The sequence below is a fragment of the Cupressus sempervirens genome, chromosome 9 (genome assembly GCF_028749045.1).
Source record: "Cupressus sempervirens isolate cs-2001-9-10 chromosome 9, ASM2874904v1, whole genome shotgun sequence".
In the NCBI taxonomy this organism is placed as follows: domain Eukaryota; kingdom Viridiplantae; phylum Streptophyta; class Pinopsida; order Cupressales; family Cupressaceae; genus Cupressus; species Cupressus sempervirens.
The window spans coordinates 400,182,342-400,206,947 of NC_143126.1; the positions used below are offsets into that span (position 1 = coordinate 400,182,342).

General features: G+C 36.5%; 1 protein-coding gene across 1 annotated transcript in view; it reads right to left on the bottom strand.

Annotated features, from left to right (window-relative positions):
- LOC149538945 (uncharacterized) overlaps positions 1 to 19,344 on the bottom strand; it is a 187,087-nt gene extending 167,743 nt beyond the window's left edge. The window contains exon 1 of the mRNA XM_089800335.1: positions 19,093 to 19,344. Coding sequence (XP_089656461.1) covers positions 19,093 to 19,319 — 227 coding nt within the window. The 5' untranslated portion in view covers positions 19,320 to 19,344. The remainder of the gene's footprint in view (positions 1 to 19,092) is intronic.
- Positions 19,345 to 24,606: the final 5,262 nt, after the last annotated feature.

Here is a 24,606-nt window from a genome sequence, read left to right on the forward strand (position 1 = left end):
AAGCTTCGGATTTGATTGTTTCTTAACTCTATATACTAAATTATTTAAACATGCAGCAATAACATGAATTAAAGATAATAGATACAGAATGCAATCAGTGCTTCCAATTTGCACTATTACAATTGCACTCAATCAAAGTTTCAACTCCAATTGCTTCTTTATATTCACTTTTCATCAAAATAGTACTACACAATCAATGTTATGCTTGCACAATTCTTTAGAGCTTTCTTGCATATAATAAAAGATGATTTTTACAATGAGGGGGGCACACTTATATAGGAAAAGAAGTAAGAGAAAAGAGGAAAAAGTGGGAGCAACTCAACGACTTTGACTTGGTAAAACTAGGTACGAAGAATTATTGAATTACATGTCATAAGGACATGCAATCGAATTACATCCAATTGCATCACATGCAATTCATCTTCTACAACTACAAAGATGGAAAACACTTGAAGAAAATTTTGAAACTGTTGATTTTGAATGAATCAATCCTGTAGACTATCAGCAAAAGCCTTGATCTTTGTAACGATTGCAGGATCAAAGATTCCAGTATTCTATCCCACTACATTCTCTTTGATGAGTTTCTAGTTGTCATTTGAAAACTTGACGTGATCAAGCTTCTTCTCATTCGAGTTGTCATGAATTCTCCTTTGTAGATTGGCACATTTTGGAGTCTTTGATACTTTGAAAACCTTCTTGATAGAGTCCAAATGTAAACTTAGAGCAACTTTCCATCAGCACCTCTAACTTTTTTTCTTTTTTTAAGAAAAGTACTAGACGCATTCCCACACGAACTCAGGTTCTCGGACAGCCATTGGGAAAACGGAGACCAAATAAGTTACTGCTTCTTTTGATTCAAACCACACCTTCTTTACTAGATGTCTCCATTCTTTGTAGAAATTCTGACATATCTTGACTTGCTGCAACATAAAAGTTTAAATGGGATTAAATCCATGAAAACTTTGCAATTTTGAGTGTTGATGACAGGTCTATGAAAGGTGAGAGTGCATAGTATGGATTAGATATTTACTAAACACATTTAATGGCTGAAAACGAATGAGACACAGTGTATTTTGGGCAAAAAATGGCCAAAATCAGGTTTAGGAGGGTGGATTGCATGTGGACAAACAAGGAGCTTTTGTTGGGATGACCAAGAATGCAAGTTGGAAGCAAATGAATATGGAAAAATGATGATTTTGGTATTTAAAATAGTGACTTTTCACCAAAATCGGGTTCTCTATATGCAATTGCATGTAGTAAAAAATGGATCATTATTGCTTGAGGTAAACATGTAATCGGGTTCGGAGGATGTAATTGCATGTGTTGGAAGATGGATGAAGTATTGATTGGCATGAAAGGTGAAGGCATGTAGATGCACTTGCATTCTTGGGTAGGATTCTTCAACTTTCTTTCAAAAAAGAAGCCAAACAAGCAAGCAAAACTAAGAACAAAACAAAAACATACCTCTTGCTATTAACTCAAACATAACAAACTTCAAGGTGTTCTTCTACATGCAATTTACTTTTTAGAGTTTGGAGGATTTTCAAGCATTTGCAATGAGAAGATTTCAACCAACTTAAAGAAAAAATGCAAAAGATATGGCATGCCTTTGAACAAATGGACAAAAATGAACTAGATAATGCAACATAATAGCAAAGCAAGCAAGAAATACAAGCAAAGTTGAAATCTTTTACTTACTTGGAGCTCAATGAGCCAAAAATGGAGGAAAGAGAAGTTGAAATGAACAATTCTTCTCCAAAATCAGATTCTCCAAGTGTAAATGCATGCAACAACTCAATAGCTTTTGACCAATTCAAAGTTGAAAATGGTAATCTCCAAGGTCAAATACATACGAGTGTTTGCATGTATGAGACAAAACGCAAGTTAGAAAACCCATGTAATGCATGTAGAAGGACATTTTTGGGAAAAAAAATGCCCTCCAAATGCACAAGTATGGGTCATTTTATATGCCCTTGGTAAAAAAAGATTCTCATATGCCAAATCTTGCAACAAAACTCCAAAACACCTTCTCCATTTGCAAATGTATGGGCTGGAAGTACAACTTTCTGGGCATTTTTGAAAAAATGGTGCCCTTTAGATGCAAATACACGAGTTGCTTGGAGAAAAACAGCAAAAATGTAGTTTCCAATGTTATTTGCCAAATCGCACTCTTAATGTGCTATTGCATGGGGTATTTCTCTTTCAAGCTCCCTTGAAGTGCAAGTTTGAGTCAAATCGAACTCTTAGATAGCGATTGCATGTAATGTTTGGAGAGAAAATACATTTTACATGTAAATGGGACTCTTAGAAGTCCATTACATATTTAAAAATATACTTTTTTATTTTCCCAAGTCCACAACTTGGCTTCCTAGAGGGAATCGCACTCTCCAAGTGTTATTACATGTGATGTTGTTGCATGTAGAATGGAGTTTTCATGTAAATTGGGCTCTTGGAAGTCCATTACATATTTAAAATATGCTTTAGTATGTCAAACACATGTATTTTCAAGCCAAAATCGAACTCCACAAGTGCATTTACATGTAAACATGTACAAAAGATGTTGAGTTGCACAACTTAAGTGACCAATTTACCACATGTCTAATTGTTTTTTGAGTTAATATCACTTCAAGGGGTCAAAAATAATAGTTACACTATATAGTTTATATATCATGTGCAAATATTATTCAAAAGCAATATTTAACTTACATGTTTTAAAATAAAGTAAAGTAAAACTCAATATTAAATTAGAGTTATATAGTGATAAAGTCACTTAAGTGAAAAATTAAAAAGCAACTCAACATGAAAATAAAATATAAAGTGCACTATAGTCACTTTAAGTGATAAATTAAAGTGATACAGTAACCTAGAAACATAAGATAAAGTCATTTTACGTTATATATTTCAAAAAGTGAATGTCAACATTAAAATATAACATCTATATTTTAAATACGCGATCACACCTTGAGAGTCCACTTTTTGGGCACTTAAATAGTCATATCTTTTGACTACTAAGTCTGATTAAGCCCAAAGATATACTGAATTGAAGAGAAAACTGAAAAGCAAGAGATTGGACAAAACAAAAAGACTAAAAGCAACTAAACAAACACTCAAAAATGCAAGAAAGGATGTTGAAGGCCTCAAAAATCAAGCATAGGCTTAATAAAATGAAAAATAAAAAGGACTTGAGGAAAGCCTTCAGTAAAAAGATTCACCATACAAATTGGGAAAGACTAGTTGATCAACCTTAGCCAATTAAGTAGTGAATCATCTCAAAAAAATGTGAAACTTTTTTGAAAAAGTTCTATACTGTTACCTACATATTGTAGTGACAAAATGCAAAACAACACCTACAGTAGGCTCAACCTTAAGAAAGTGCAAGCAGAAGAAGTCTTGGGGCCCAAAATTAACCTCCCTGGTCTCTTATTTTAGTAGTTACTCACTTCCAAAGTTGTACTTCAAATCTTTATGGCCCCAAAGAGATTTAATTTCAAGGACAATTTACAATCAATCAATCCATCCATCTATGCCTATGCCAGCATGGTTATGCCCACATGGCCAAGGGTAACACATCCATAGAGTAGCATACAAAACAATAAACACAAGCACATTGCTCTATCCTGCAAGGCTTTGAGTTGGGTTCTTTTGTAAGTGTTAAAGAAAACAAAGCAACATCCTAAGTGACAAACACAAATATACAAACTACACTAATTGATGCTATAAACTCTGTTTACACCAACAAATTTAATCAATGAATTGTGTGGGCGGATGATTCCAGCATTGTAGGCCATAATGTAATGGTTCAAAAGCCCAATCATTTAATATTTTGTAATTGATGACTTTTTATCATTCTAAGCCGTTTCATCTTGTACAGTTGAATTGTGATGGTTAAAACTTCTTTGTTCTTCTTGAGATAGAATAATAATAAGGCATTGAGCGTTGTGTAATGTTGAACAAAAACTGCAAAATAGAGAATCCCTTTCTTCTAAAGTAGATGTAATCCATTTGGACGAACCACCATACATTTCTGATCTTTTTGTGTATGTGTTAAATTGTTGTATTGTCATGTCCCCATTTTAAAATAGAATTTAAAGAAGAATTAGATAATAAGATATTATTAAATAATTAATAAAAATAAAACCATATATTAAAATTAATAGTAAAATATAAAATAAATAATAATAATAATTAATAACATATATAAAATCTATTATCAATGATATAAGATTTAAAGCAATTAAATAATAATATATTTACAATGAATGAATAGATATATAAAAATTAACTACAAGAGAGAATATTGTAGAAAGTATGTTACCTTTTTAAATAGGATTTAATAATAAATAATAATACACATAAAATAAATAATAAAACATAGAATAATACAAATTAACTAAATCTAATGAAAAGTCAAGTGATGTGTACTAAAAAGATGTGGCTCCTTCAAATTAAGATATAAAAGGGAGGAGATTTTATTTAAAAGAAAAAGAAGAGAAGAAGAGAGGAGTAAAAGAATGATTAATGGAAGAGGAAAAGAATGGGATGAAAATAATGAAGGGATTTTTTCAAAAGGTTAAAATGATGAAAGGATGCGACTCTTTGAAAGGGTTGTACTTATGAATGGTTGTGACTCTTTGAAAATATTGCAATTATGAAATGTGAATTTTTAAAAGGATTGTGACTATGAAGGGTCGTGTCTTTTCGAAAGGGTATAGATGAAAAATAAAACAAGATTTAAAAATTGCAATTGAATAAGAAACAAAGAAGGAGAATCATATCAAAAGGAGGATAAAAACAAAACATGGGCATTGAACATAATAAAAGGAGCATATTAATAATATCATCAAATATTAAAATAACTATTATTGATCAAAAAAAATCATCAAATATTCAGAATAGAATTAAATCCTTGTGTTATTAATTTGAAATGTAATCAACAATATCTATTGAATGTAATGTCTAATATTATTATCATTCTTATAAATAACTATTTGTTTCCAATATCATTATTACCTTGTATTTAAGGAGGGGACTCCAAGAGACAATCAAGGAGAGGCTTGAGTAAATTCCAACCAATTGGATATTCCCTAAATAGGGTGGGGATCAACTACTTTGAGCGCCTTGAGGAATTGTATGAAGAAAGAATTACGAGCCTAGATCTATAAAATTTGAGGGAACACCTATTGAGGATTGGTGTCTAAGCAACTTGATTACACCCAAAGCCTCCTTACACTCAAAAGTAATAATCAAAATTACACCAACTTAATAATCATAGATGATACGATCTCTATTTGTAGGAATATATTTCTCACTCATATAAATTTAACGAATCTTATTAAACTTAAACTAATCATTAGGAGTATGATGTTATCTAGGAGGGGCTTCTATAAATCCAAGCTAATGGATCTTCTCCCAACAGAGGATAGGGATCAGTGATTTGTAAGCCTTCAAGATGTAGACTTGGACCTGTAAACTTTGAGGGAATCCATAGTTGGTGTCTAGGTAACTTGGATAACATCTATACCCTCAATTCGCAAACCGAATAATGATATGATAGAGAATTTGAATTATTGTTATGGATATATTCTTAATACTTATATGAGTTACGATTGATTAAATGAGTATCAATCATGACTGGCCCTAAACAGGGACATTACACTTACGCATTTACTGTGTTCTTTTCTCGCTGCAATCATCTTCAAATCAACAATTGGTATCATTGATGGGAGAAGAGGCTCGATATTGAAACAATTCTTCAAAAATCAATGAAATATTTCAAAAGCCATGGATGACACAAACAAATGGAAGATTGCGAATTTTGCAGGCCAAAACTTCAAATTGTGGAAGGTTCAATTAGAATCACTTCCAATCAAGTAGGATCTCTCACCCATATTACAAGGAAAAACCAAGGGTAAAGGTTGAATGTTAGACAAGGATTGGGAAGAGCTCGATCAAAACGATAGGGTGACAATTTGTCTATCAGTATCAAGCAATGTGCTATTCAATGTTTCACTAGAGAAGACAATAGAATCTAGCTTTGGGATAAATTGTTTTCATTTTATAAGTTAGCATCAACATCAAACAAGGTATTCATTATGAAAAAGTTATACAACTTTAAAAGGGGAAAAGGGTAAATTGTCTTCAATTTATAAGTCAGCATCAACATCAAACAACGTATTCATTATGAAAAAATTATACAACTTAAAAACGGGAAAGGGGTGAGGTTATGGAAAATCTTCTTAATTAGTTTAATACTTTAGCTACTCAACTGGTTTCACTAGGCATAACTCTAGATGACAAAATAATATCCATTCTGCTATTATGTTCATTGATGAATAGCGAGGATGGGGTGGTAATGGCAGTTAGCACTTCAGTGGCTGCCAAACATAAATTCAATTTTAATGAGGTTGCAACCACACTTTTGTTGTCCTCGATTTTGACATCACAAAATTGGGGCAACCCTACACAATTTTCTCATGGATTTGAAGTGCATCCTCTATTTTCAAGGCATTGATAAGGTATCATGGAGGTAGTTCGTCATCCTTGAATTGTACTTAATGTAGCATTAAGTATGCATTTTTTGAATGTTTATGTCAAGTTAATCCTACTAAATCCTTGTTAAAACGATTTTTTCTTCTTTGACTACAAGCGCCTAATTTTTGGCAATCTTCAAGTTTATTCTACATTCTTCCCTTTCTTAAAAGTAGTTTTCAATCTTTGTTTTTCCCTTAGGTTAATAGCCCTTGGAATCCCACTCGTTTGGATCTATCTTAGCCCTCAAACAGAATTGTCTAGCTCAAGTTATAAAGGAAAAGATGGGGTTTTTCAGACTAACAGCATCTCTTATTAAAAAAATATTCCAAAAGTGGGTTTTTTTGTTGGTAATTACATGAAATAAAATTATTAATAATATGTAAACTGGATTTTGACCCCCCTTTTCAAATTTTAGCTCATTCTGAGTTTATTTGACCATAGTTTTTAATTTTAATGAAAATGGCCATTCTAGTTTATTTTCATTTTACTTTATTGAAAACTATACTTACATATTAAAAAAATTACATGAGACACTTTAAATGCAATTAGGGCGGGTTTATCTCAAGAATTTGTAAAGATTTATCCTCTTGTTTTTGGTAAAGAAATGTAAGTTTTCTTGTGTTTATCTTAGGGTTTTTGTTGTATATATTTTTCTCTTGTTAATGGTTGCAGATCTTTCATTTAATTTGCAGATCTTTTAGTTTATGCGATGTATCTTCTATCTTTTCGTCTTCTTCTCAAAGTTGCATATGCAAGTACTTCATCTTGCTTGCATATGTATTCGAGATTTTTATAAAAATGTACTATGATTGGAGTATATAAAGAGGAAGCAAGCTTATTATCACATCATGCAAATGCATTTCAAAAGTCCACTTTCATGCATTCCATATTCCCTATCCATACTTATTATCACTGCAATGTGACTTAAAACTTATTGTTGTAATTGCTTACTGGTTCACTTGTAATTGAAATTCAAAACTTCATTATAAGTAGATATTGTTAGCCGACTGGATGGTCCCGGCGGTGTTTTTATGGCCGATGGAATGATTGTCGTCGGTGTTTTGTATTTTGTAGCCGACGGGTAAATAGTTTGTAGTGGACATAATGTTTGTGGTTGACGGACTCCTTCAAGAAGGTTCGACGGATAGTATTTATATCCCGTCTGAGATCATTGTAAAGCATCTTCTATCATCTTCTATCTTCTACTATTTCATCTTATGAAGCATAATGTATGTCTGGCATATGCGAATATAATTCTGCTATTCTGTTCCATTGTCTGTATGCGTTGATTTCTTTACCGGTAAACATTTAGCGTCGTTGCCTTATGAATCTAGAAGGTGGGAGGAATGAAGATTAATGCCAAATCAGCTTAACAAGGATCGGAATAAGGTCAAGGGAAAAAATGGAATTCGTACTGCGCAAGAGAAATTAATTCTGGCACAGCAAGCCGAACGCCGACGGAGATTCCAGAAGATTGCCGACAGAAACAGAAGCGTGGAGGAATTGTTGGAGGAGACTTGACAGCGGGTGGAGTTGGTGGAAGAAGCACGGGAGGAGTTCTTGAATTTGTGTTCGCCGAGGGAAAAGAATTCAGACGGAAGAGCATCGACTCGCACGGCTCAGAGTGTTGAGAGAGCACAAGCGTGGACTGACGTCTTCGTCCGAGACACACTTCCGCGGGAGACAAATTTAGAAGATCCTTTTTCTTCACCAAGGTTCGCAGTTGTTGAGTTTGACGGTGTGGGAAAACAGTCCGCCAGTGTAGGAGTGCAGTCTGCCGGTGTGGGAGAGCAGTCTGCCGGTGTGGGAGTGCAGACCGCCGGTGTGGGAGTGCAGTCCGCCAATGTGGGAGAGCAGTCCACCAGTGTGGGAGTACAGCCCGCCAGTGTGGGAGAGCAATCTACCGGTGTGGGAGTGCAGTCCGCCGGTGTGGGAGTGCAGACCGCCGAGGTGGGAGTGCAGACCGCCGGTGTGGGAGACCAGTCCGCCGGTGTGGGAGTGTAGTCCGCCGGTGTGGGAGACCAGTCCGCCGGTGTGGGAGTGCAGACAACCAGTGTGGGAGTGAAGAGCGCCAGTGTTGCAGGACCGAGCAACGGCTGTTTACAGAAACCAATCGTGATGGCGGGACCAAAAGAGGAACTGCCAAAGTTCAATGGCGATGGTACGGTCGATCCCATTCGACATTGTAAAACATGTGAAACAATCTGGAAGACAAATGGGATAACTGATGAAGATGACTGGATGAGGCAATTTCCGGCCACCCTATGAGGCGAAGCAATTGATTGGTTCACTGATACAGATTCACAAAAGCTAAACAGTTGGGATAACATTAAAAAGGAGTTTCTGGCAGAATTTAAACTGTTGCGGGATGATAATGAAATTGTAGCAAAGATCTTCAATACTAAGCAGAGGAAGAATGAAACCGACTGCATTTACGCCAAGAAATTAAAAGATTTGATAAATAAAATGGAAAGTAAGCCAGCAGACAGACTTCAGAAAAGATGGTTCGTGGAAGGCCTATGCTCGAAGTTGCGGAGGAAAATGAAAATTGTGCCACCGTCGTCATATACGCAAGCTTATAATAGAGCATTGGACCTCGAAAGTGAGCTGAAGACAAAGAAGAAGATGAAGACTAGCTCATCTGATTCGGATGACAACGAGCCTGCCGGAGGTGATAGCAGCGACGATGAAGGAAGCAGTAAGAAGGTTCGTGCCCTACAGAAGGACATGATCCACATGATGGAGTTTAAAAATATGCAGAAGGAGCCAAAAAGCAGTGAGTTGTGGTGCACGGAGTGCAAGACCGACGGTCATACTAAAGGATCCTGTCCAAAGAATCAATTCTATGACATTTGTCAAATCATGGGCCATTCGACAAAGGAGTGCCCCTTTAACATGAAGACGAGGATATCCGCAGGTGCTTCTTACACAGGAGGCTTCCTCGTCGGGCAGTAGCGGAAATACGAATAGCGCAGGTGCCACATCCGGAGGGTACAGGAATAATAACAGAGGGCAAAATAACAACAATGTGAACAATAACAATAATAATGGGAGCCAAAGTCGAACTCAGTATGATGCAAACGGATGGCCGATCATTCAATGCCAAGCATGTAATTTGTGGGGTCATTTTGTGCGAGATTGTACAGCGGCAAACACATCGAAATTATTATGCAGATGGTGCAAACCCGGCGACCATGAAGATGCCAAGTGTCCAAAGTCTGGAGTAAACTTGATCATTATTGGCATGGATGTAGAGGAGGTTCTGGCAATTACACGGAGGCAAGCGGAGGAAAAGAGAAAATTGGGGAAAGCGCAAGTGGAAATTGCAAAGGCATCGTCGGCGGGGACATCTCAGTTGGAGGACATCACCGGCACCTTGGCAAGGAACTTCGTAGAACAAAACATTGTACGACAGATCTTACAAACGGAGATACCGGTCAAGAGAAGTGATCTCCTTCTCACAATGCCCCAGTTACGGACGGCCATTCTGAATCATACACCGTTTTCGAAAGCAACGAAGGACACAGCATGGGACAATAGGGAAGTGATGATAATAGACCCAATGCTGCTGGCACTCACCTCCGGACGGCATCCGGCGGTCGTCGAGATGGGGATTTTGGGAAATGTTCTGATAGACACAATTGTCGACGGAGGGTCCAGCGTGAATGTGTTGCCGAAGGATACTTGGAAGAAGTTGGGAAAGCCGACGCTGTGGCCACCTACATTTCAGTTGCTCACGGCAGACCAACACAGGATCAAACCGTTGGGAACCTTAAGGGCGCAACCGGTAACTATTGGTACACAACTATTTTTATTAGATTTTGTGGTCATTCCATTGAAAAGAAAAGGATATGATGCTATTCTCGGACAGACTTGGTTGGTGCAAGCAAAAGTAAAACATAATTGGAAACGAAATACCCTATCAATGGAGCACGGAGGCAAAAGATTCATAATTGACCTGCACACACAAATGGAAGGTGAGGAGGCAGCATCGTCAGACTCAGAAGGTGAAAGCGACAGTGACGACGAAAGAAATGACGACGAAGGAAAGAGGAGAATGGAACTAGATGAAGAAGGAATATTGAGACTAGACGGAGGATCGAAAGACGACGACCTAGACTCGATGAATGGCCTTTACCATTGGCAAATAGAAGACTACAAACTCTTTCCGAGTTGTAATATGCTAAGGGTCGACGAAGGTGAGAAAAAGGAGGAAAATGAGTGTCCGGAGGAATACAGAGAAGCAGATGATGCAAAGGAGGTTACAGCTGAAGAAGGGAAGGACATACAATACAGACCCAGAAAAAAGAAAAATTCCATCGTCCGGTACACGGTGAACGGACCACACAAGAAGAAAAGAATGCATCGCACCATAAAATTGGTTGAAGGGTGCTGACAGCAACGAAATAAGTTAGATATGCGACGACCGCAGGCACAGTGGGCAACGGAGGTGACACAAAATAGACGTAAGGCTTGGCATGACAAACATCTCAAACTCAACAAGTTTTCGCCGGGGCAGTTGGTACTCAAGTACGACGGTCAGAATGAAGTCAAACCGAAAAAGTTTAAGGCCAGATGAGTTGGACCATATTAGATCCGAACGGTCGGTGATAATGGATCGATAAAATTGGAGACATTGGACGAGCAAGAGGTGCCTCCAGTAGTCAATGGATTTAAATTGCAAATATATGGTGCCAAGAAGACTCCGTCGCTGTCGCAGAATGGCCAGCTGACTCCCTCGTCGTTGCAGAATGGCGACGCCTGGAGGCAAAATTGAGGTGCTGTTTTCCTTTTTTGTAAAAATATTTTTATTTTTATTTTAAATTTTGAAAAAAAAAAAAAAGGCAACTGAGTAGGCCGCGGGAGAATGCCCCTCGGGCAACTCTCCGCGGGAGATGGCCCGCAGGCACATCTCCGCGAGGGATTGTTTCGCGGGCAACTCTCCACGAGAGATGGCCCGCGGGCGCATCTCCGCGGGAGATTGCCCCACGGCCAACTCTCCTGTCCACGGAAGCTTTTCCCCGCGGCTTGTCTCAAACCTCCAGCAGGTAGTCCGCAGGAACTAACCCACGAGGTCATTTTTTCCGTGCTGTATAACATGTCTGCGGGTGTTTTGTCCGCAGAAACTATGTGAGACTATGTTATATGCTCAGCAAATCCACAGGGGATTTTGAACGCCGATTCGATTTGGCCTTTGGCAGCATCGATTCAAAGACAAATTGTGCCTCTTCTGTCGAAGATCTGTTCCTAAAAGACTTGCGAATTCATCCTGCGGCAGTGCGACAAGAACTTGTAAATCTCAGCATTTGGAATTCCATTTTTTTTTAAGATCACAGGGGTGCTGGATTTTGCCGTGGTTTGTACCGTTAGTATTGAAGGTATTAAGAGGTTTGAGGTGATTTGGATGGGGGAAATTAAAATTGGAACACATGACTTGTGGCCAAGCGAGGAATACGCCTTTCGTCAGCTTTCAATTTAATCTGAATCGATCATTGGCAAAATTGGATCGGCGTATTTGGTGTTTGCCTTCGCCTTCGCTGCCTTAAGTTGCAGTCCGCAGGAGTTGCTCCGTGGGTAACTGTCCGCGGGAGTTGCTCTGCGGGCCTGGGAGTGCATGTTTGAGCTGGAGATTCGAAGTGCCGAGAAGGTGTATGGAGGAGCTTTAAAAAAAAAACGACAACAAATTCAAGTTGTTCGGAATGAGTAGCAGATGATGCCAAAGGGAAGGGGAAGCATCAATGGCTACTAGAAAGAGTGTAGAATTGGCAGAAAATGACAGAAATGGTGTGTTCCGTGCAGTTTCATGTGGGTTTCGAAATACTAATTTGGTCTTGGCGGCGAGGGGCGCAACACACCTGGGGCGCTGCCCCTCGACCCCGCCAAAGGCATTGCCCCCTAGACCCCCAGTCGTTGCGGATATCAATCGTGAAGTGTGACCAGTTGAGAAGACTTGAAGCTGCTGCAAGCATGGAGTATCTGTGTACAGAGGCACTGGGAGTAGGTGTTGGCTGTGAGGCTGTCTTGGTGGATGCGTAGAGAGCTCGGGCGGAGCTGATCGTCCAGTCAGAGGCAATGCAGCGACACTTGACTCAAGCTATCCAGAAGTTGGAAATCGAGAAAGCAGTATAGGTGGCGATATTTTGTGAGTCGTCAAGAGACGACTTTTCTTTTTGGGAGGGATGGTGTTAGCCGACTGGATAGTCCCGGCGGTGTTTCTGTAGCCAACGGAATGATTGTCGTCGGTGTTTCGTATTTTGTAGCCGACAGGTAAATAGTTTGTAGCGGACATAGTGTTTGTGGCCGACGGACTCCTTCGAGAAGGTTCGGCGGATAGTATTTATATCCTGTCTGAGATCATTGTAAAGCATCTTCTATCATCTTCTATCTTCTACTATTTCATCTTATGAAGCATAATGTATGTCTGGCATATGCGAATATAATTCTACTATTCTGTTCCATTTTCTGTATGTGTTGATTTCTTTATCGGTAAACAGACATCGTGTCATACATCTTTCACACAGCCAAAAATAAAGCTTACTATCATCATATGCAATCCCCTTTGAAAACCCCCAATTTGGTTGTTCTCACCATATGACCATTTTGAGTTCAAACTCATTCATATTTTTGCTGGCCCAAAGTTTTACAGCCATTTCTCTTGTTCATAACATCCTAAAACTTGTACATCAAAAAATGTGCAATGGATCCATCCATGCTTCATTTTCTCACCTAAAATTTGTTGTCCATTCATATGTAATGCTCCCACAAAACCTTGTTTTTAAAGTTTTTCCCCTATTTAAGGAGTTGGTTTTACCTTGATTTGTTCATCCTTCATTACTTAATGTCATCTAATCATATCCAAAATGCATAACTTCAAATTTGCAAAGAAGAAAGAGGCACAAGAGGAAAGAATGATCACATAATGGAGCCTACAAGGAGGTGAAAGATGATTACAAGCATACAATGCTTTGAAGACAAAAATTGTCAATGAACACTCAATGGAACAATCAAGGATGCATATTCATATTTCAATTCAAGATACTTTCACCAAACACAAATACTTTGCATCGGAGGTCATATAGCAGCATGAAGACCAATAAATGATGATGTAATAGAAGTCATGTCTTGTCAGACACTTGAATATTTTTATCATGCATTTGTAATTTACAGATTACATGTAATGGAAAATAAAGATATAATTGCATGTGATAGTATCACGTACAAAGTTGTAACATGTAATGAAAGTGCAAGTGCATTACGCATGCAATTTTGAATAAGTTAAAGTTAGAAGTTTGTTAGAAAATAAGTCAAGGTGGTAAGGTTTTCCCCTTCTTTCTCCACTCTTTTCCTATATGAAGAAGGGAGCTCATTGTAAATAAGGATCTTTTGGCAATGCAAGAAAACTCTACCAGTCTGTATATGCAGTTTAAGACTTTATGCTTGGATGTAAATCAAATTGCTTTCAACATAAGAAGCAGATTGTTTTGGGACTTTGTGCCAATTCAAACTATTATGTGATGATATTTTCTTGAGTTGAATGTGAGTTTTAATGTTTTGATTCAAGAGGGATTTGGACTCAGTTGTGCAAACTTTGAGCCACCTATTGCATTCAGACCCAATTTGAACTTTTTAGGACTTTTTACAGCAAAAGGACAAATTGTGATGGATATTAGTGGCTGCAATTACTTAGAGCTGAAGACTTTGGGCTTCAGTTGTAAGTGTTTATATTAAATTTGTGAGTACCTAGTAAGAGACTTTGTGCCTTACTAGTTATTCAGCTTGAATCCTCATTCAAGACAAGTGCAAGAGACTTCAAGATTCTATTTCTGTTTCACAAAATATAAAACATAAATTGTTGCCCCTGGTATTGTTTTTACATCAATTCCAAGGTCATCATATTATCGTAGCAATAAGGCACTTTTTTTAAATTTGGAAAGTTGTAGATGTATGCAAATCAAATCTAAAAAAAGACGAATTAATTAAGAGAACCACCATTTTTGTAATTCCAGTTAAGTTCCTATTGAAGCAACATACAGTAAGAAGGGAGCCTCCCCTATTGCTGAGAGGAGAAAGAAATCTCATGAGATGTTGCCTAAGGTCGCAATTTTGTAAGTTGTGGTGGTCATAGTGATTTACAATAAAAATAGCCAACAACTTCTCAACAAAAACAAGCAAAGGAAGAATCAAGAAGTCTTCCACTGATGTCTTAATTGTTGTAAGCACAGACAATAGGGAAAGAAGTCAAGATAGAGACAATAACTGAAGATCAAAGAAGGTCTAAATCTGCAAAATGATCTTAGTCTAGAGGTAGAAATAGTGCTTTTGGTTTTGTGGTAAATCCATTCACACCAAGAAAATTTGTTGAAATTATAAAAAGGTTCAAGATAGGGTAAGAGATAATGAAGTTAATGTTACAGAGGATGTTGTTTTGGTTTTATCAGCAAGTGACATGACTGCACATTCATGGGACCTTGATTCTGGTGCCTCATTCCATGCTTCTCCGTGTCAAAGTGGTTTCACAAATGATCAAGAAGGTGCGTTTGACAAAGTTTCTCTTGAAGCTAACAAAGAATGTGAAATTGTGGGAAAAGGCGATGTCACATTATTGCTGAAGAATGGTAGTAAATTGAAGTTGAAGGATGTTAGACATGTTCCCACTCTCAAAAGAAATCTGATTTTTGTAAGTCGACTTTATGCTCAAGGCTTCAATGTTCACTTTTCTTTAGATTCCTAAAAACTAACAAAAGGAACGATAGTTCTAGCCAAAGGAAAGAAATTGTTAAGTTTATATATTTTAGAGTGCAATCGTAAAGTGGGAGTTGCAATGGCTCATATGGATAACAGTTCTAACCTTTGGCATAAGAGGCTCGGGCATATGAGTAAGAAAGGCCTTGAAGTCATGCTTCGACGAGATCATCTTTCAAGCCTTAAATCAATTGATCTGGAGTTATGTGAGCATTGCTTTATGGAAAACGAAGTCGGACCAGCTTCTTGAGGATGGGTCATGACAAGAAAACTACTCCATTGGAACTTGTGCACTCCAATGGTTTTAGTCCCATGGAACAAGAAAACTTTCCTTGATGATTGCACTCACAACCTCTAAATTTATATGTTGAATAATAAATCATAAGTCTTTTCAAAATTTAAAAATTTCAAGGCTATGGTTGAAAATCAGATTGAGAAGAAGATTAAATGCTTACTCATAGATAATGGTGGCAAGTTTTTCTCTTTGGAGTTTGACACTCTTTGTGCAAATCATAGAATTCAACAAATTAAAGTAGTCCCATTCACCCCTTAGAAAAACAGTACAACTAAGTCAAATCGGACAATTCTGGAGAGAGCTCACTTTATGCTCTCCAATGTTAGTTTGGCGAAAGCAGTTTGGGTAGAGGCATGTAATACAACAGTTTATTTGATCAAGTGTGCTCCATCTCATTTGGATTTTGATGTCTCGGAGGAGGGGGTGGCTGGGAAACAAATTTCATTTAATCGCTTGCATGTGTTTGGTTGTGATGATTATGTCCATATTTGAAAGGAGCATCAGACAAAATTGGATTTTGAATCCAAAAGGCGTATATTTAAATGGTATGGTGAGGATCAATTTGGTTTTCATCTCTGGGATCCAATTGCCAAAAAAGGTCATTTGCAGTTGCGGTGTTGTCTTCAATAAGAAATCTTTCTCTGGTTCGCATACCCATAACTCATCCTTCGATAATCCTATACAGTTTGATATGTTTGATAATAGCATAATTTCAATGCCTTGAGCTACTGCTCATAAGGGACCAACTTTTACTTTTCAGCCTTCCATTATTGGTTCTCATCCCTCTCATGACCCTTCTCTTCATTCTACAAGACCTCTTACATTATTTTCACAGCCTCCTACTATTTGTGTGCAACCTACTATTCCATTGGTGCCTATGGATTCTATCTCCCAAAACGTGAGAGTTTCTCTTCCCATGCTTGAGTCCCAACCTCCATACATGTCAGCACAGTCTCCCATTGGTAATCTAGCTCACACACTACCTAGGATTACTGAAATAAAGGATCCTTCTTTATTTCCTTTGCAGCATATCTTCTCACAGGAGAAGAGCAGTCTAAAGCTATCCCTTTCCCATATACGCATCTTCATAAAATTCAAGGTCAAGAAACTGAACAGTGTCCTCAGTTGCAAAGATCTACCTGGGAGAGAAAATGTCCGAGCAAATTTTATGACTATGAGCTTTTGTTTTCTGATCAAAAGGAGCCTCAAACATTCAAACAAGCCTGTAATGATGTGAACTCAGTGCATTGGATGGATGTTATACACAAAGAATTGGAGTCTTTGAGAGCCATAACACTTAGGACTTGGTCAATCTTCCCCCAAATCGAAAAGTTCTGAAATATAGGTGGGTTTATCGTTTGAAAGAAAATGATGGAGGGAGAAAAAGGCACAGGGTTAGATTAGTTGTGAAGGGTTTCACTCAACCAAAAAAAAGGCATTAATTTCAATGAGATTTTTTCACCTGTAGTTGAAGATGACCATGGTTTGTAACGTTTTGGGGGTGATAGTTGTTTGGCATCTTGCGCCTGAAGAATTTAATGTTAAAATGTTTCTTCGTGGGCATATTGAGGAGGAACTGTACATGGAGAAGCCCGAAGGTTTTGTTAAACAGGGTCAAGAACATTTGTATTGCAGATTAAAGAGGAGTTTGTATAGGCTAAAGAAAGCCCTAAGGTAGTGGTACTTGAAATGCAATAGTTTCATTTCTTAGTTGTGAAGGGTTTCACTCAACAAAAAAAAGGGCATTAATTTCAATGAGATTTTTTCACCTGTAGTTGAAGATGACCATGGTTTGTAACGTTTTGGGGATGATAGTTGTTTGGCATCTTGCACCTGAGGAACTTAATGTTAAAATGTTTCTTCGTGGGCATATTGAGGAGGAACTGTACATGGAGAAGCCTGAAGGTTTTGTTAAACAGGGTCAAGAACATTTGTATTGCAGATTAAAGAGGAGTTTGTATAGGCTAAAGAAAGCCCTAAGGTAGTGGTACTTGAAATGCAATAGTTTCATGACTCTGCAAAACTTTAATCACTGCAAATAAGACCCATGTATTAATTGCAAGTGGCTTGCTAATGGTGAGTTTTTCGTTCTTTTACTATGTGTTGATTGCATGTTGGTTGCCAGTATTAGTGTGCGGATTGTTAGCAACTTGAAGAAGCAGTTGGCTCTTAGTTTTTCCATGAAAGGTTTAAGGGCAGCGAAGCGGGGATAGACAGCAAAGGGAAATCAGATTATCTTAAGAAAAATATATTTCTAAAATTTTGGACAAGTTTAATTCATCCACTGGCAAATTGTAGAATCTGTTTGTACTCCTTTGCCTGATCACTTTTGTTTATCTTCTACTGTGTCCTTCATCTCCTAAAGAAGAAGAAAAAGAAATGGACAATATTCCATAATCCTCTGCAATGGGAAGTCTTATGTATGTCATGGTTTGTACTCATCTGGATATTGCTCGTGCAATGGGAGTTGTGAGCAGATTGATAAGTAATCCGGGGAAATCTCATTGGTAAGTAGTTCAGTGGATTCTTCAATACTTAAAAGGTACTCCCGATTATGTTTTATGTTTTTCTGGTAAGGATACTCAATTACGTGGTTATGTTAATTCTGATATGGCTGGCGATTTAGATAAGAATAGATCTACCACTGGTTATTTGTTCACTTCTGTTGGGACAATGATCAGCTGGGTCTCTCGTAAATAACAAGTGGTTGCTCTTTCCTCCTCCTAGGCTGAATATGTTGCTCTCACTGAGGGAGCCAAGGAGATAATATGGTTGCAGCAGTTGTTAGGAGAGTTGTGGTGTAAGCAATCTGTTTTCTGATAGCAGTAGTGCCATTCATTTGGCAAGAAATTCCGCCTTTCATAATCGAACAAAGCATATGGAGCTTAAATATCACTTTTCATTTGTCATGTTCTTGAAGAGGGTAAGCTACAATTTGAGAAAATTGACACAAAAGTCAATCTGGTAGATGTATTAACAAAGGTTGTACCTCGAGAGAAGTTCGAATTCTGAGAGCTTCTTTCGGCATTGAGGCAACATAGCCATAAGCTCGAAGTGGGGGATATCTCTGTACAACTCTTCTCGCAACATTGATTGGACTTCAAGTTGGGGATTATAACACTTCTGAAGCCCATACATTTCATACTTTATAACTGATGACTTCATCTTCCCGAGTCGTTTCATCTTCTACGGTTGACCTGTGATGGTTAAAATTACTTCTGTTTTTTCTTGAGATAGAATAATAACAAGGCACCGAGTACTGCGTAATGTTGAACAGAAATTACTTGGGAAATAGAGAATCCCCTGCTTCTAATGTGGCGTAGTCCATTTAGTCGAACCACTATAAATTTCTGGTATTTTCTGTGTATGTGTTAAATCGTCGTCTACGTTTACTCTGTTTTTTAATTCTCTCTGCAATCTTCTTCAACACATAATTCATGGGAAAGCACGAAATTTGATATGGAGTAACTGAAAGAAGAATGGAAATTGAAACGAGTTGGGAAATATGACAGAAAAAAACACACATGTCAAAACGATCGCGGTCCCAGTCCAAAGATCGGATTGTGGTTAAATTGGGCGCAATTGGAGCCCTCTGCACCTGCAGCCGCTTACCCACCTCCCACTCCAGCACCCCAGATAGTTTGCTCTCTGCTACTGCTGCCTCCGCTCTGATGTTGAAACACCTCTTCACACTCGCGCGCCCTGCCACGCTCCCAACGCCCAACCTTCCCGCGCAACTGCATGCCGCCATTGCTCGTACAGCCTCCCTCGCGATTATCCAGATGCAACCGCCACCCCATCTTATATCTTCTCTCTCTATACAATAGAAATTCCACATGGCCGGTTCTTATGAATTTGATTATGGATCACACATTCCTCTCTCACGTACCACAGGACTAGAATATCCATTTAAACTGTCATTTTCCCAAGTGTAGATGCTAGAGCAATACGAATCAAACGAAACTGTTAGTTTAATGTTCTTTTTGAAATTTGTTCTGCGGGAATGTTGATGTTAATACATGTTTCTTATATGTTCATTAATAATAATTCTAAATCAACACTTCGTAAGGTGAAACCTCTTATATTTCAAAACATATGTGGTTTAGGTCCTTAAATTTGCATTTCTGTTGACATTGGATATATTAAGAATCGTGTTCCCTAAAGTTTACTGTAGGTACAGGTTAATTCAAATTTTAGATCTCTTAATTTTAATATTAGTGACCTCATTAGTTAATGTTAGTTAATATTATGTACATTAAAAGTTCCTAATTGTGCTTAAAGATGTATTCTAAGATATTATGCCAAGTCATTTTTCATGATTGAAAGATTAATCATTCATTAGTAGCATCTTACACTCACAAATTCAATCTTATGCATATTTCATGTTTGTCATTTTCTATTTTGACCTTATTGAATCAACCTATAGATTTTATTATCATTATGATTTGTTTAATATCATTTTTGTGTGTGTGTGTGTGAGAGAGAGAGAGAGAGGGCTCTTTGGCACCATGCACAAGCATAGATATGCAATCAAAGAAAGAAACTGGCAAGAATTGAAGAATGAATTTTATGTTGCATGGTTGTCTTGAGATTGAATAATAGGTATGATATGGGTAAAATCCCTTAAAAGTTCTAGTTTTTTTAATCTTAGGGGTATTCACTATTAGGTTCTAAGTTTTAGATATCAACTTTTTAGATGAGCAGAAAAAACTTCCACAAAGGGCAGAAAAAAGTTTGAGAATAATTTTTGGGAAAATGTAGCAAAGAAGATTTGTATTGATCAAGTGGAATTGTCCACTCTTATTGGAACTCTTGAAGGAGTTGTAAAGAATGTTGTTTTATTGTTCACAAAATTATGTGATACATCAGTTTTCACTAAGGAAATAAAAGACAAATTGACCAAGATTGATGGAGATTTGAAGAGCAATGCTAGGCAGTTAGCACTTGACCTAAATACTAGCTCAAGTCAATTTATAAAGGTCAGATTTTTGACAAATTTGTAGGCAAAGTTATTGAGAGAGGAAGCCAAAATAAGGGCAACCATATCAGACATCCAAAGCATGCTAATTCCTCACATGGATGTGATGCAAAAGCATTTGGCACATGCAAAGACATTAGTACATGACCAACTTCTCAGTAGCAAATCTCATGATGGAGATATCAGTTGAAACCATATTGAACTACACATTTTGAAGGTACTACAAGAAAATTGGGATAAAACTATGTCTTTAATTTTGAAAGTGCATAATGATTTTCTCACACATTTTGGTATTACTTTATAAATATGTGTTTTTGGCATTTGTTGCAAAAATAGGGGGGAAACATAATATATGTAGAATATGTGTAGAATGAAGGAGGAAATGTGTATATGAGGAAATGTATAGAGAAATATGTATATGCTGCAGATCAAATGATCAGATGTTTGGTCAAACAAAAACAATTTTGAAAAAAAAATCCAAATTTAGACAAGTTGTAACTAAGTTACAATATTCTAGTTCAAACCGAGCTATAGAAGCAAGCACATGCAAAGGGGGAGTTTGACAAAAAAAAATTGATCAAGATTTTTTTATAGTACTGACATAACTACTCAAGATAAGTGTTTTTGTCACTAATGCCAAAGGGGGAGATTGTTAACCCTATAGTAAGACATATTGTCAATTAGTGACGAACCACTTAAGCTATCCAAGAAGATTGGTTAATACTACAACCGAGCTTTCCACCAGGAAGTAGAATTCAATGTAGCCCAAGCAGATGAAGGTATATTGCGTTAACCGAGCTCACAACATGACCCAAGTTGTTCAGTATTATCAGTGGAAAACAAGTCTCATTTGTGAACCAAGTTCACAAAGTTAACTGAGCTCTCTGTGTAACCGAGCTCCTATATCACTCAAGTTTCATAGTGTTATCCCAGCTTCCAATGCTAACCAGGAAAAAGTGTCACCTGAGCTCACTATATTGCCTGAGTGCAAGCAAAACATCAAAGGCACTGTATTGTCTGAGCATCAATACTTGAGCCAACTTAAAGATATAATTGATTATTATGAAGTTATCTATTGTGGAAGTTGGCTTGTTATAGAGTTATTGTTTGAAAGGTATATAAGAAAGAAAAATTCATTTGTTCAATTGTGAAGTATGCAAGAATAGAAGATACATGATTATTTTGGAGATAAGAAGCAAATATGAAGCAGAATATGTAATCAGGCTACAAGGCAGTATAAAAGGCAGAACAGAGACTCATCCATCACAGTCAAGTGATCATATTATTCAAAGGATCTTATTCCAAAAGCCAAGTTGCAAAGGAGATATCATCTTGTTGATTCATCCTAACAGTTACATCAATCAAATCCTCTAACTAGGTGGACCTAAACAGTCTTATGCTAAGTCTCTTAATAGATCAGATACTTCATTGTATTATAAAATCCTTTTGCAAGGTGGACCTCGTAGTCCTTCATACTCCTAACAGAGTAGATCACTAGAAGTGATCAATTGTAAGTCCTAACAAGCCAACTTTATTACTGCGGTAATGAAGCATTATAGGTATCATCCCTACCCTAGTTTTACTTTCTACTTGGAGGGTTTCTAGGTTACCATATCTTGTGTCAAAAGTATTATGGTGTTGATTTCTTTATTGCTTTATGTTCAAACATGGAAGTAAATTATATAATCTAAAGGAGTAAATCTGAAGTAATATAAGTGGGAAAAGTTTTATTGATTCTTGATTCACGCACCCCCCCCTCAATCACTTGCTTACATTTCCAATGGAGACATAAGAAGTGCAACCTATGAAAATAAGTAAGTCTTGTTAACATAAAAACTTATTTTTGAAATGGTTTTCCCATCAATGCTACAAGGGGGGGTTATTGGAATAAAGTGGTCACAATGGCATGGTGGACCAAAAAAATGGTAACCACTAAGATGTAGCATTACAAAGACTTAAGAATTATCCAAGACATTGAGTGTTATCTTTGATTGGAAACTAGTTAACAAGAGAAAGAAGAATTGCAAAGTAGTGGAACCACCAGTGTATTGATATACTAGCCACAACAAAAGGAATGATGTAGTCAAGACTACGAATGATAGTAAAATGTAGAGGTTTGTTGATCACAGATCACTTAGGATGAGTCACGAATGATGTGACATGACTAAAGGATAATCTGACAATGACGTGACATGCACATAGTGAGAAATGACTAAAGTAACTAAAGAAAGAAAAGACACAAGTCTAGATGTAGAATTAAAGGAGGACACACATGCCTAAATAAATAGTGTGGTGCCCACCTATAGTTTTCTTTTCCATTATATTTACCAAACTCTTTTATGCCTATTTCATGGATGTGTTAGTTTCAAGGATATTATTTCATAACTTAGACTAGATGTATATCAATGATGATTACTTAGTTGACTATATTTCATGTGTTGTTTAATAATTATGGTTACTGGTGCATTAATGATGCTTTAATGATTCGTAGTTAGTAAATGTGATTTCAATCATAGCAATGTCAGATGATGTTTTAATGATGATTACTTTATATTCGTAAAAATGCACTATTTTATTTGAGCATTCGATGTTTGACTTATAATTACTATGGTACTTACCCCATACTTGCATGTGTATGGTGTGTGTGTGTCTATTTTATCTTTCTATTTGTCGTGTTTGATATGGTTAAGGGAGGGAGTCATAGTCACCTGCTAGTCGGGATCTACATGATGTACCACTTCCTTCCATTGCTTGTTTAGTTTAGATATATTTATATACATGTACATGCTCATCTTTTATGCAAAATGTAGGTAGCGGGCATCAACTTCCCTAAATTGTCAAGATGAGTGTGCCCTATCACTATAACCCAATAGTAAGAATGGGAAAATAATGTTCGGGTCCAGTCCCAGCCATAGCCTAAATACTTGTCTTGCAAGGACTCGTAATCAACTTTCCACCATTTTTAAAACCCGTGAGTTTATCTTTCTCTATGTTGTTTGATTTTGAGTTTCGATCTATTTTGGTAACGTTACTTTTATGTGGATTTCACTATGTGATTTATTTGGTAAATGATTTAATTATAATATTTGGATTAATCATATAATTAAATATTATTTGATTTTTAAAAAATTATTAAAACATGAGAATATTTAATTAATTAAAAAACTAATTAAATATGTGCTTTAATTTAAAAGTCTTAATTTAGAAAATTGGTTAAAGAGAAATTAGAATATGATGATATTTAATTAATTATAAATTAATTGAATATGTACTTCAGTTTAAAATATTTAATTTAAAAGTTTAATTTATGAACTTAGACAAAAAGAGAATTAAAATATTAAAATATTAACGATTTAATATTACTTTATTATAATTATTATTGATTTAATAATAATTAAATTAGAGTTGCATTTAGACAATGAGCTTTGATTATTATTATTAATTTAAATAGTAAAAATTAATAAACTGGAGGAAAATAAAATTTAAAAGAATGAAATTTAAAGATAAAGTTATAGTTCTAATAGTGGCATAGTTGTATTTATTTAAATTAATGATAATTATTTTAGAGTTTTATTTTAATAATAAACTTTAAATAATGTTATTAATTAAATTAATAAATATATTATTAAATATGCTTTAAAAATAAATTAAAGAGAGAAAGCTAATTATTTAAATTAAGATATTTTGTAATTAAATATCTAAAAGAGTTGTGTATGAAAAGGTAAAAGGTAATAAAGTAATAAACAATAATTGATCGGTGAGTTCCCTCTAGTGATTGCACAATCAGAGCTCCAATTTAGGGGAAAACTCTTTATTAGAGATCTAGAGCTCATCTCGCAATTACACAAGTTTCGAGAAGCAAAATTGAGAATTGGATCAAAAGAATTGTTGAAAGTTTCAGAGGGTTTGGATTTGCATGCATTCACAGATTGTCTTAGATTTTAGCTGTGGTTTTGAGATGGGTTTGAAAACTCATTGTAGAATTTTATTGAAAGATTTGTCTATTTTGTATCTTCTTGGTGTTTGCATATTGCTTATTAATTTATTGTATTGATTGTTG